Below are 13,538 nucleotides of genomic sequence, written 5' to 3' on the forward strand. Positions count from 1 at the left end.
CCATCTCGCCAATATCTGTTTATTGGCCGGCCATCCTTTCCTGTGAAATCCATAGACAACAAATAAGGGGTCTGAGGAACTTGAACGGACCACGTAAATCTTGAGAGGCCGAACCACAGTCAATGAGGCCACCCCAGCCGAGAGGACTGGAGACTGAAATGTTGGTACAATAAGTTCCTGAATACCACTTTAGGAAGAAACACAGGGCAAGTGCGACTCACAACCCTATCTTGCTGAAATATCCAGAAGAGGGAGCCACATGAGAATGCTCCGCATTCAGACACTCTCCTGGCAGATGCAAATGCCATAAGAAAGAGTCTAAGCCATAAACCACGTAAGGGCTATCAAAATTAGTGGTTCAAATGGAGGCCCCAGAAAGGCACGAACCACCACTGCCAAATCCCAAGGAGCCCCTAGGGGGGATAAAGGGAGGTAGAATCCAGAAAACACCCTGAAAGAGGGTCTGGATACCCGAGAGTGGAGCAATTCTACATCCGAACCATACTGACAGTGCAGAGACCCGCCCTTCAGGGCGGGTCTAGACCCAAGCCAGCTGGAAGGAATGCCAGAACTTCTGGAAATCCTGAACACCTGATGATCGTAGCTACAGGTACGATACCATAAGAATTATGTATGCCACAGTCTGTGGTAAATCCCAGCAAAAGCTGGCCTACGCGCTCTAAACATTCCGATAATGACAGAGCCAGAGAAGCCTTAGGACCACAGTAGGGACGCAGTCAAAGTCAAACGATCCAGGTCCAGGGAAAGGCAAGGACCCCGAGACAACAGGTCCGGATATTGAGGCAGCAGGAACGGAGTTGACGATGGAGAGACTCCGAAAATCAAAGTACCAGTGACGTCTGGGTCAATCTGGAGCCACCAGCAGGACAGTACATTCGTCTCGATTGAACTTCCGAAGAACTCAAGGAAGAAGGGAGACCGGAGGAAACCGGTACACAAATTGGAAGGTCCACTTCACTGACAACGCGTCACCAACTATTGCTTCAGTACCTCTAGTACTGGACCCTAACACGGCAGTGTGAGAGTCAGGAGCACCTCTGGGAGGCCCCCTCTGCTCACTAGGAGTTGAAACCTCTCTTGGAGAAGAGACCAGTCCCCGGGATGCACATCGTGACGGCTGAGGAAGTCCGCTTCCCAATAGAGAACTCCCGGAATGAACACTGCAGAGATGGCTGGGAGGAGACCCTTGGTCTATGTCAGAATGTGTGACATTCCTGTCATTGCTGCCCAACTACGAGGGTCTCCTAGATGTAAGCCATTATTGTGACATTGTCGGATCGAACCTTTAAGGGGCCTATACATTAGCAGAAGTTTTTCTAAAAGATGAAAGACAAAAGATATCTAATTGAAAATTCCGGTGGCTGTGCTGAAAGATATCTGTCATGTACATGGCCGCGGGAGTGCGCATCTGTCATCGTTCAGGGCCTATCCATAGCAGATAAATTGAACGACTGAATGACATATCGTTCAGTCGTTCAATTTATCTGCTAATGGATAGGCCCCTTTACAGGTTTACCGTGAAGTAGCGTTCCCGCTAAGCTGTTTTAGCGGGGCGCGGCGCCCTGCCCTCCTTCTGGAGGGCAAAAAGCGCCCTGCCCTCACAGCCTGCGGGTGCAGTCTTCACCCGCGGGTGGAGAAATGTGCGGTGACCCGGTCACCGCCGAATTGACGGCGGGCTCACGTGCCCGGCATCTATTCTCCCTGACTGCATCGCTTGGGGCTGCCCGGCGTGTCCGTAAGTGCCGGGCACGCCCCCAAGTATGACGAAAAAGGGGACGCCTCTTATAGACACGCCCCTTTTCATGGCCACGCCCCCTTTTCGGGCGAGCAAAGTTGCCCTCTCTAGCTCCGGCACCCTGCCTGCCGCCGGAGCTAGAGTGAACACTAGTGAAGTATGTGTTAGGCCAGAGCGAGGGCCCAAGACAGCTTGAAGTTCCAATAAGTTGATTGGCAGGGCGGAATTGACAGACGTCTAACTGCCCCGAAAGGAGTGCGGACCGATCACTGCGTCCCAGAGACTGGCGTCCGTTGTAAGGATTATCCTAGATGAGATGGCCATAGCCATCCAGATAGAGACAGACGCACCTCCGGAGAGAGTATAGTCGTCTGAACATTGATCTGATGGAGAAACCCGTTCCCTCTGAAGAGGATCAGTGTTCGCAAAGGCCTGGAATGGAACTGAGCATATTCCACCCTTTCGAAAGTAGACATCCTGGATTCCAGAACCCGCATTAGAGAGTGTAATGACACTTGTCGACTGTGGAAACATCCGCGCACTCGTAACTGAAGAGTGGAGATCTTGTCTGACGCCAGAAGGATTCTCCATTTCTGAGAATCCAGCAGGGCTCCCAGATGAATCATACCCTGTGAGGGATTCAGGGAGGGCTTTTTTCCAGTTGATTAACCATTCGTGCTTGTGAAGGAAAGCAATGGTTAACTGGAAATGGCTTTAAAGTACCTTGGGGATCCTGCTAAGAGCAGGAGGCCGTCCAGATACAGGAGCAGTCGGATACCCTGAACAGGTGGGCCATAAATCTGGTAAACCCCGGTGGGGCTGTGGACAGTCCAAAGGGCAGAGCCTGAAAATTGGAAGTGTTGCTGTGGCACAGCAAACCTGAGCTAATGCTGATGAGAGAGTGCTATAGGTATGCGTCCTGAATATCCAGCGATACCATAAAGTCCCCAGGTTCCATAGCTCGGATGATGGAGCGTAGGGGTTCCCTCCTGAACCTAGGAACCTTTAGGAATTGGTTCAAGGATTTGAGACAGTGGATAGGCCAATGAGGACCATTCGGCCTCTGTACCAGAAATAAAGTAGAATAACCAGTCCCTCGCTGAGATAGTGGGGCTGGCATAATTACGCCTGCTTACCGCAAGGACTGTATAGCCTTCTGGATTTGTAAGGCCTTGTTTGGGTCTGAAGAAGGGCCTGTGTAGCAAAACATGTAGTGAGGCCGTCTGAGCAATGAGAGGGCGTACCCGCGAGAGACTTCAACTCTTACCCAAGCATCCATGGTGACTTGACACCAGCACTGGGCGAACTGAAAAAGTCGGTATCTCACTCTGGGATTCCCCAGATGAAGATCTGTCTAGTCAGGCTGAAGGTTTATCCTTAGGTTTAGAAGCAGGGGGTCTGGATGTCCAGGTCTGCTCAGTACCGGGTATGACAGCCCTCGTGGAGGCCGACAGCCTAGGAAAAGACTGGCCTTTAGGCGGTCCCTGAGGACAAAAAGACTTAACAGATTTAGTCCGAGACCTTGTAGTGGGAGTAGCTGAAAAGCGGAAATTTGCCGTAAGTGATACTGCCAACGTTGCTACTATCTTGTCAAGGTCAGGACCAAACAAGATCTCCCCAATTTATGGGTATCCATTTTAAGGCCTATCTTGGAGTCCACCACTGCATTCCATGAGTGCAGCCATAGGGTATGGCGGTGGATACAGTCGCAGCCGAAACTGCATTTTGAATGTGTGCAACAAAAGGCATCTGATCCCCAGAAGTTTTTGAGGGAAAAAGCTCTACAAATGCATCAGCCCAGCACTCAATAGCATTAGCCACCCATGCGATAGCCATGGTTGAACGGGCAACAGCCCCTGAAAGCGAGTATATTGATTTCAGGCAAAGTTACCACCCACGGATCCATAGAATCCATCCGGGCAGGGATGGGAGGCGTAGTAGCGCTCTTAATGAGTCGAGTAACATGAAAATGCACCCAAGGAGGCGATTCCTATTACTTGCAATGACCCTCAGGGAATGGGAAACATGAGGCCAAACGCTTTTGTGATACCTCTCATCTGGCGATAGCCAGACCCCTGCCATGTGATCCACTCGCTGGTCAGAGAAGGGGAAAATAGCCGAAGACACCTTAATGCTTAAACGGAGGGTGATTTGATTTAGGTGCAGGTTCGACATCCTCTAGAACTAGAATGGACCTGACCGCCAGCACCAAAGCAGGGATAATACTTCTTGATTTAGGCTCCCCCTCGTGTGAGAGGGATAGGAGTCCGATACATCATCCAGTTCACCCTTGGCTGACGATCTATGTGAGACAGCAGTGCAGACTGGGAAGTAACCACAGGGCGTTTATTACGCCATCTTGTGTTTCGTAGAAACGACATCCACCCAGGGTGGTTGTTGTGGTAATCCCTGCAAGGAAAATGACAGACTGTTTGGGTACCTGAGGGAATTGCATTTACTATGAAAAGCCCCGGTAGGGAACGATAGTCTGTGTCGCAGGGGTAAACCGCAAGAAACTGCGAAATACCCTGAGATGAAAGGGTAGCATGTTGAAGTAACCCCACGTGAGTTACAACAATGGAGGCCGCCAGGCGATCCACAATGGAGGCCAGGAACTTGAGAAACAAACCGCCCAAGTCCTGTAAGGGGCCCAGCACCTGATGGCACCGTATACATAACCCTTTATGAGTCAAATCCTCCGTACTCATACCTGCAGTACATGACTTGCAGGATAGCAAAAATGGGTGCAGTATCGTGCTCTATTTCCTGGTCAGACATATCTGACTAACAAACATCATGGAAATATCCTGCAGCGCTATACTGGAACCCACTATCAGCGTATGCAACACACAGTTCCATCTAAAATATGGCAGCAGGCAACAGTATGTGACAAACCTCACAAATATTGACAAGAATATATATGTGAGGTCTCAGAACTACCCTAGGCACACCTGTATTAGGGCAGATTGTAAAGAAATGGGATAGATATACACTGACAGGTGAAAGAAAAGCACAGTCAGTAAGCGCTAGCATAAGTCACATACAATGCAGAAATATATATACATAAACATTACATATAATATACTGCAAATGGCACTACATTCAAATGCCCAGATTCAGTATCTGTGAAGGCTATAGCGCTGTGTACACTGAAGTAAATGGCGAGGTACGTAAGGGGACTGGCCCAACTGCCATCCTAGGAGATCTGCTGCACCAGAGGAAGGCTGCCTCCCCTGGCCGGCTATTAACCCCCGGGATGCCGGCTCCCGCTTGCCGCTTAATCCCTGGGGGTCTAGTGGATGCGCAGGGTATACCTCATGAAAGGGGGAGCCTGCCGCCACTGCCAGCACCTCCAGTCTGTCCCCAGATTGGACCCAGTGCATCCTGGGAGCTGAAAGCTTTAACTGCGTGGTGCCCAGATTTGGTTCCCAACCTATACCCCAAGGTCAACCCTGTGGACCCCCTATGGACCCTGAAGAAGAAATATACATTCACACACTCTTACGTATGTACATACATACATGCATGCATACAATATATGAAATCCGTAAAATAGCTTAAACAGACACAATTCTATCCATATTAATGCATCAGTGTGCATTAGCAACCGCGCACTCTCTTCCTCGGGATCAGTGCCCTCTCCCAGGTATGCTTCTTCAAGCATACACAAGAGATCTGTGCAGTTACAGTGAACTGGCTCGAGAGCAAGCAAAATGCAGTCTGAATTGTAACTCGGAAGTTAGGTCGGACCATAACGGCTCGGTCCTGGGCTGCACTCCTCTATACTTCATCAGCCTAATGCTGTGCAGACTTATGGAGGCCTGCCTGGGCAAGATCACTGAAACGGCGCTTTGAACAAAATGATCCCTTCTAATACAAGCAGGGTTGCAGGAAACACCCCATTTTTATTCCAATTTCAGATTGCACAATCCATTATAACAAAAAATATTAGAGAACCTGGTGATTGCAGATCTTTAAGCTATAGGATAATTAATTTTACCTTACTGCACAATGAATATTGTCCCAATACCCTTTTAGAATGATTTAAATGATAGAATCATTGGCAATTTACAACATGTATAGTTGGTATGTGCGAGTGAGCATCTATTATGGAAGGCTGGTGCAATTTGTCATGGTATTTCCAACTGTATTAAGTACATGGATAACCCTACTGTATACTCCTCTAAAAAAACACTATAGAAATGTTAATACTGTATTTTCATTATATTTAAATTAGCAGCTATAAGAATTAAATCACCAATAATGTTCTAATATTCTATGATTTAAGATAGGGATGTGCAGGCTCGGATAGGTTTGAGTTTGCACGTTGAGTTCGGATTTTTCCCTCCAAAAAAACAGAACTCAGAAAGAGGCAAAACGTCATCTTGCATGGACGAACATCATCATTCCTGGACTTTTGTCCAGGAATGATGATGTTCGTCCATGCAAGATGACGTTTTGCCTCTTTCTGAGTTCCGTTTTTTTGGAGGGAAAAATCCGAACTCAACGTGCAAACTCGAACCTATCCGAGCCTGCACATCCCTAATTTAAGAATGTAATAACTAAATCCATAATAAGAAATGTCATACAGAAAGTATAAAAGGAATATATACAGATCGCAAAAAAATAATCTATCCAACTGTATAATATTCTAATTAAATTACTAAGTACTGATATGGCAGAACAGCAATATCTTAGTAATAGTGTAAATGATTACACAGGACTCTGCAAAATCCGGGAGACAGGTCACCATGGCAACTAAAAAAATACACCCTAGCACCCGGTCTGTAAAGGGCAATTGGTGTATCGGTCCCAGCCTCAAAATCGCAAAATATCCAAAACCTTACAGCTGCCTGCAACTCAAAGGTTATTACATTTACCCCACTGTGTGCAAAGGACCAGATAATGGGCTGTGTCATTGCACCTTACAATAAGTATTGTAACTCAATACGTACCCGGAGATCTCCAGTGCCTGGGAAGTATTCCCCATATTTGTGGAATGAAACAGTCATGACACGGTCAGTGGTATAAAAAGCCTCTTCAACCCCATCACCATGATGGATATCAATGTCAATGTACAACACTCTTTGGTGATACCTGAAGAAAATATATTAAACAGTTGTTCATCATATTCATAATTAGCAATTATTGGCACTAACATTCAGCATAAACATAGACATTTATTCAGGTGGTATCTAACATAGTAGAATAATAATTAAAATAAATCTAAATAGTTTTTTTTTCTTATATTAATATACTATTTTCATTTTTGCATTAATTTTATTTAAACTATTTTTATTTCTGTTTCTTTTAGTATTTTATTTTTCTTTCCTTTTTTTCCTCTATTGTTTATTTTTATATCTTCAAATACATTCTCTAAATATTTTGATTCTACACTCTGCCTTCATCATATTAGCATCAGCTGTATAAATATATGTGGGCATAACAACTACATTCAGCTTTTAAAGCCATTATACAGACGTGTCCTCACACATCTAGCCTCAATACGCCATGCAGCACGAGACGCCTGGTGTGAGTGAGCCCCCAGGCCCTGTGCAACTCTGCTAGCGCCAGGCATCTTTTTTGCCCGAAAATGCATCTTAATTGCAATGCGATGTGGCTAAGATGCACCAGGAGACTGCACTAATTAGTGTGATATGCAGCACTTGTATATCTGTGACTAAGGCCCCCCCCATACATCAGAGATTGATTGCAGCAATCGTGCAATTTGCAATCGATTGTGAATAAAAATCTTTCCCTTTTTCAATCGATTGCAGATTGTAGTACTGCCACAATCGATTGAAAAATGGAAAGATTTTTATACACAATCGATTGCAAATTGCACGATTGCTGATGTATGGGGGCCTTTAGACTGTACATAAAGCACAATTGAAATTGTTGTGGAAAAAAACTGCGGCCGCTGCAGAGTAGCACTTCTTATTAGGGATGTGCAGGCTCGGATTAGCTCGGATTTTCCCGCCAAAAATCAGATCTCAGAGAGAGGCAAAACGTCATCTTTCATGGACAAACATCATCATTCCTTGACAATAGTCCATGAAAGATGACGTTTTACCTTTTTCTGAGACCCGATTTTTGCCAGGAAAAATCTGAATTTGGCGGGAAAAAACGAACTAATGCGAGCCTGCACATCCCTACCTCTTATACAGATTCATACTCAGTAGCATACAGATATATGTGTCTCATATCTAATTAATAAGCACAGTCTTCTGTGTCTTATGTTGGGTACACACTATAGCAATATATATGCAGATCAAGTGATCTGCAGATGGTCGTTCATACACACTGAACGGCCATCATCTGCTTCTGCCCGCTGGGCCCAGTGGCCGGGGGGCGTGTCCCTTCCGCCTCCCTGCGGCTGCCGCTGTATGCAAACGGCTGGTAAGCAGACCGCCCGTACACACACTTGTCGATGGACAGATATGTCCATCGGCTGTGCAGCACAGCCAATGCGATATGTCCGAGAACGACGTCGTTCACAGACATATCACCTGTACACACTGGCCGACGGCCAGCAAATATATTGGCTGATCAATTGATCGACCAATATATCGGCCAGTTTGTACCCAACATTAGTTGCATCATATTCAGACTCAGATGCGTTTCCGGGTGAAAAAGACACAAAAAGGTGTGTGTTTTTTGCATAATAAAAGTAATAAAATTGATTATTTATATAGTCTGATTGGGAGACGGGGGCGGTTGGATTGCGCTCCATCAGTTCTTGCACAGGGTGCTAGTATACCTGAGGCCGGCCCTGAATAAAATAATAGCAAATGAGGATCGGGAGTAGGTATTCAACAATCTCTCGCTCTCCTGATGATCCAGACATCAGGGTGTAAGGGAAAGGACTAATAACAGCCACCATCATTATCAGTGCATACTTACATAAGCCCTATACTTGGTGCAATAGATGTGCCTGAAAACCGGAGGATCTCTGCGTACACACAACTCTGCATAGCCTGCAGTTCCTTCTATACTCTCTCACTAAACTTGGCTTACATGTGAATGCCTTGTTGCCGCCCAGTCACGCCAGCTCAGTTGCAAGTGGAGATACAACTGAAATGCAAAGGATTCAGAATCACCCGTAGACATGTACACTCTGCTATGGAGAATGCACAAAGCTAAAATAACGCATGATCCTTCCAGAGAAATGGACTTGCGTTCAACTATGTTCCTGATGCTGAGCTGGAGACACATGCATTAAACAGAATCTAAAAAGCTGAACACAAACACAGCCCCCTCTCTTCTCCCCTCACAGCTTTCACTGGCTGTCTCCCATATAGAGCTATGGCATCAGTGTCCGTGCCTGCAGCTGGCAGACTGGTGTTAGTTGAGAGAGATGGGGGGAATGAGATGAGAGAGGGGACGAGGAGGGTGACCAAGCTGAGAGAGAGAGAGAGAGGGAGAAGAGGAGGATAGAGGGACAGAAATGAGACAGACATGGGTGGTGGATTGTTGGGGGTAGAGATGGAAAGATGGGGATGACACCTGTGATCGCATGGAGCTGGTGCCCCCTCAAGAGACGCAGGGTAAGCATGAGACTGGAGAGAAGCAGTGAATTATTTTTTTTTTTTTTGGGGGGGGGGGGGGGTGGAGCGAGAGGCTCGACAGACAGTGGAAGGAAGGTGGAGCATGAAGCTAGAGAGGCAGTGGTGGGAGAGAGCAGTAGACTGGAGAGAGACAATGGTGGGAGGGAGCATAAGGCTGGAGAGACAGTGGAGGGCATAAGGTTGGAGAGACAGTGGGGTGTATGTGAGGCTGGAGAGAAAGTGTGGGAAATATGCAGCTGGAGAAAGATCGTGAGGAGGAGGGGCATGAGGTTTAAGAAACACAGTGAGAGGGGGGAGCATGAGACTGGACACAATGGGGAGGGGGGTGAGCATGAGCACCATCAAATTTGGCATGGTGGTGTAGTTTGAAAAGGATTTTGGTGAGGGGGTGAGCATGAGGTAGGAGAGACAGTGGAGGAAGGGAATGGTATGAGGCTGGAGAGACAGTGGGGGAAGGGGATGGCATGAGGCTGGAGAGAAACCATGGTTGCATGAGACTGGAGAAAGATAACGGGGATGTGGATATATGGCGATCACATTAGCTAGCGACGTGGCGAATGAAGAGTAAAAAAACTAGTATACTATATACACGACCAATGAAGAAGCACCTATCAGTTTCAGCTGTGAATTTGCACTCAGCAAATAACGAAGCTCACTAGCTAGTACTGGTGAGCATCGTTATAATCAGCGTGTCTTTGCACCAGCCCTCAGGTATCCAAAACTGATAGGAGACTGCTTCCATTCGCAATTATGTGCCCTCACATTTACTGTACCCCATGTGTATTTTTGCTTCCGCTATAAGTAGGCGCAAGTAAAAAATCTGCACATGGACGTCGGGTTACAATTTTTGTTTTGTGAGAATGTGCAATATAAGTTTTACGCTAAGCAAATGGACAAACTCCTAACTCAGAATGAGTCACAAAGTGTCAAAGTAAATTGCTTATTCAATACAGTTAGAAATGATACACTACTCAACTCTAGGCACTCCTACTTTGGAGGTGAAATGCAGCAACAGGGCTACCCTAAAATATATAGCCACCTAAAGCAGGGGTTCTCAACTCCAGTCCCAAGTAGCTCTAACAGGTTATGTTTTCTGGATTTCTTTAATCAAGCACAGGTGAGTTAATCTATTTTGCGGAGTCAGATATCCTCAAAATATGACCTTTAGGAAAAACTTAAGGGTTGCGAACCACTGACCTAAAACATTGTATTTACTTTAAAAAATATTCCTTCATTTGTTCTGTATGCTTGGTTGTATCATTTTTTTTTTGTTTTTTTTTCAACCTTGTTTTAAATTCAAATGTATCTATACAATAAGCAAGAAAGTGTGTACATCTGTGTCTGTTTGTCCTTTATGCATGGCCAGATTTTTGTACCTAGCTCCATCAAATTTAGCATGGTGGTGTAGTTTGACGAGGATTTTGCCTAGATTTGTACTTCATCAGGGCCACTCACTGTCACACAATCCCATAAAACTAGAATACTCTTAAATTACACAGGTTCTGGGGCTGGATTCATACACACACTGTCACACAGCCACATACATGAAATACGGAGTTAGTCAGCCTTCTGTATTTGCATGATAAACTTTGACATTAAACATTGTGCATTATTAGCATTTCACTCACTCTCTCATCTTACTGCAGCTTTCCCGGGGTTCTTAGAAGAGTGCTCGGCATGTGGAAAAAAGAAAGAAAAGACCAGCGCTCACACTAAATGCTCGACAAGCGTATCACCACTTTCCTACTCTATCCTACATATACGTGACTTTCCACTTATTGTGTTACTGAACCACTTAGAATTACAAGAAGGAGTTTTGTTTACATAAGCAATTTGGTAAAGTATTATCCCCATTAGACTATTAAAGTCCCTTACAAAATTACAAAAGGAGATCCGGATATCCTGACCGGTTATAATCATTAGATCAGCTGGATTTCTATATCAAGGACTTCCTTCTACAAATCTGACCTTTTAAATGTGGCAAACAGACCATTTGATAAGAGGATCAATTTACAAATTAACCCATTGTTTGAATGGGTTAGGCACATTGTTGCTGATTTTACCCATGCATAGCTACAAATTACATACATTTTGATTCTACTTTCTCTTAGCCAATTTTAGATTTTATCATTCATCATTTAAATAAATTTTAGTTCAGTTGTTATTATTGTAGAATGCTTTCAATGAAATAATTTTAAATGTGTCACATAGTGTGAGCGCTGGTCTTTTCTTTCTTTTTCCACATACCCTTATTTTGTACGTTGGGAACCCTACATAATGCCAGCAGCCCTGTCCTAAGTGTAGTGTTTGATCATAGTTAAAGCACAGCCTCTCAGCTCTAACCAGAGTGCCTGGCAGGCTCATGAGCACTCAATACATTCAGACTGTGGCAGACAGCATAATCAATCCACAATCTTTGATCCTGGTAAAACTTAGCATACGGAGATTACAAACAGCAGAGGAGATTGAGCACAGCCACATACTGCCACTGCGGGGAGGCCCCCTTCTGTCCAGAAATGGGATCCAGTCCCAGCATTCCCCCCGATAGCAGACCTGCTAGACATGGTCTTCAAAGTTGGTCTGCAGAGTGATTACCTGGGGGTGATTCAGCTGCGGACACAGTAACAGGGGTTATGCAGATTCCAGATTATCATGAATCTGCCCATGCGCCTGATCGAGATTTCCTGGGCTCTTTTACTCAACTGCGGCATCCTGCTTGTGTGACTCCATGGTCACTCAGCAGGCCAAAGGTTTCGCAGATGATCCGATACTGTGTCCTAGGACACAGCATCGAATCATGTTACCAGATGCAATAGCATATCCAAACGCAGCTGAATCACCCCCTCTGTTATGCAGTGATTTCTGAAAGTTAAGTGATTTTGAAAGCTTTACTGATTTCTATTCTGAAAGTCAGTCTGCTCCTTATATACCCCATTCCAAACTGTATAACAATACGCCTGTCTGCACGGTCATTTACTCCTAATTTACATAGGTTATTCAAGTTATAGGCGAGGACAATGTAAAACATTAAGGCTGCAGGTGTACTTCAGGGTCCAGTTTTCAACTCAGGCAACTCTGGGTATCCCAGCTAGTTTCACATAATTACTGAAAACACAGTACCACTGTACAGAACTACACCTAAAGGTCTTTACCTAAAATGTGCATTTCAGTTCCTTATAGAGGTAAATATAATGCTTATTACTCTTAAAATAAATATGATTCAGCTTTTGAAAACAAAACGAATAAAAAACACGACTTAAGACTAACCTGTATAGCATGGACATCACTTTTAATAGTGGTAATTGCCCTGCCATGCACCTGATGAAGGGTGCATAGTACACCGAAACACATTGAGCCCCAGTTGGGATGTAGAGCCTTCGGTCTTCCGGCGTCGGTATTTCATCCGGTGGCTATTAAGCCGCCGGCATTACATACCGATTCTGTTTTTAGATGTATGTAACATGATTTTGAGACAGATTGAATGTGGGGAACAAAGGACAGTTCAGAGTCAAGGATTACACCTAGGCAGCGGGCTTGTGGGGTGGGGTTGATTGTCGAATTATTGAGATTGGTAACTGTTAATGGCCGGTGGAAATACAATTAATTCTATTTTGGATATATTAAGTTTGAGGTGGTGAGATGACATCCAAGACAAAATGGCAGAAAGACTTTCAGTGACAGACCAATACAGATGGTGACAAATCTGGAGATGATAGGTAGATTTGAGTATTATCCGCATACAGATGATACTGAAATCCGAAAGAAACGATTAGTTTGCCAAGAGAGGTGGTATAGATTGAGAAAAGCAGAGGACCCAAGACTGAGCATTGCGGAACTCCAACTGATAGAGGTAGTTAAGAGGAGGCAGAATCAGAAAAACGAACACTAAAAGAGCAATTAGATAGGATGAGAACCCAGAAAGGGCTGTATCCGCAACTTAATCTGTGTTCCACAGCCATTAGGACAACTACTAAATACTCAATGGAACAAGTCTCTCTTCCCTGACCCAACGTGATCAATAAGATCATCAGTACCATAATTACAGAACTATATAAAGTAAACAAGGTTGGATATTTTTACAACTCCCCTGCTACACCCTGTATGGGATATTTACTGTAAACTGCATCCATATCAGTGGATATTGGAGGTAGCATAACACAGTCTACTGAGGCAAACACGAGACGATATCTTTGACCGATAACGATATCGTTCAA

At 45.0% G+C, this 13,538-nt stretch overlaps 1 protein-coding gene across 1 annotated transcript in view; it reads right to left on the reverse strand.

Moving 5' to 3' along the window:
• Positions 1–13,538, reverse strand: part of HDAC2 (histone deacetylase 2) — a 60,877-nt gene that overhangs the window by 17,094 nt on the left and 30,245 nt on the right. The window contains exon 6 of the mRNA XM_088460495.1: positions 6,712–6,853. Coding sequence (XP_088316621.1) covers positions 6,712–6,853 — 142 coding nt within the window. The remainder of the gene's footprint in view (positions 1–6,711; positions 6,854–13,538) is intronic.

This window comes from Taudactylus pleione, unplaced genomic scaffold, assembly GCF_031769625.1.
Source record: "Taudactylus pleione unplaced genomic scaffold, aTauple2 ptg000046l, whole genome shotgun sequence".
NCBI lineage: Eukaryota > Metazoa > Chordata > Amphibia > Anura > Myobatrachidae > Taudactylus > Taudactylus pleione.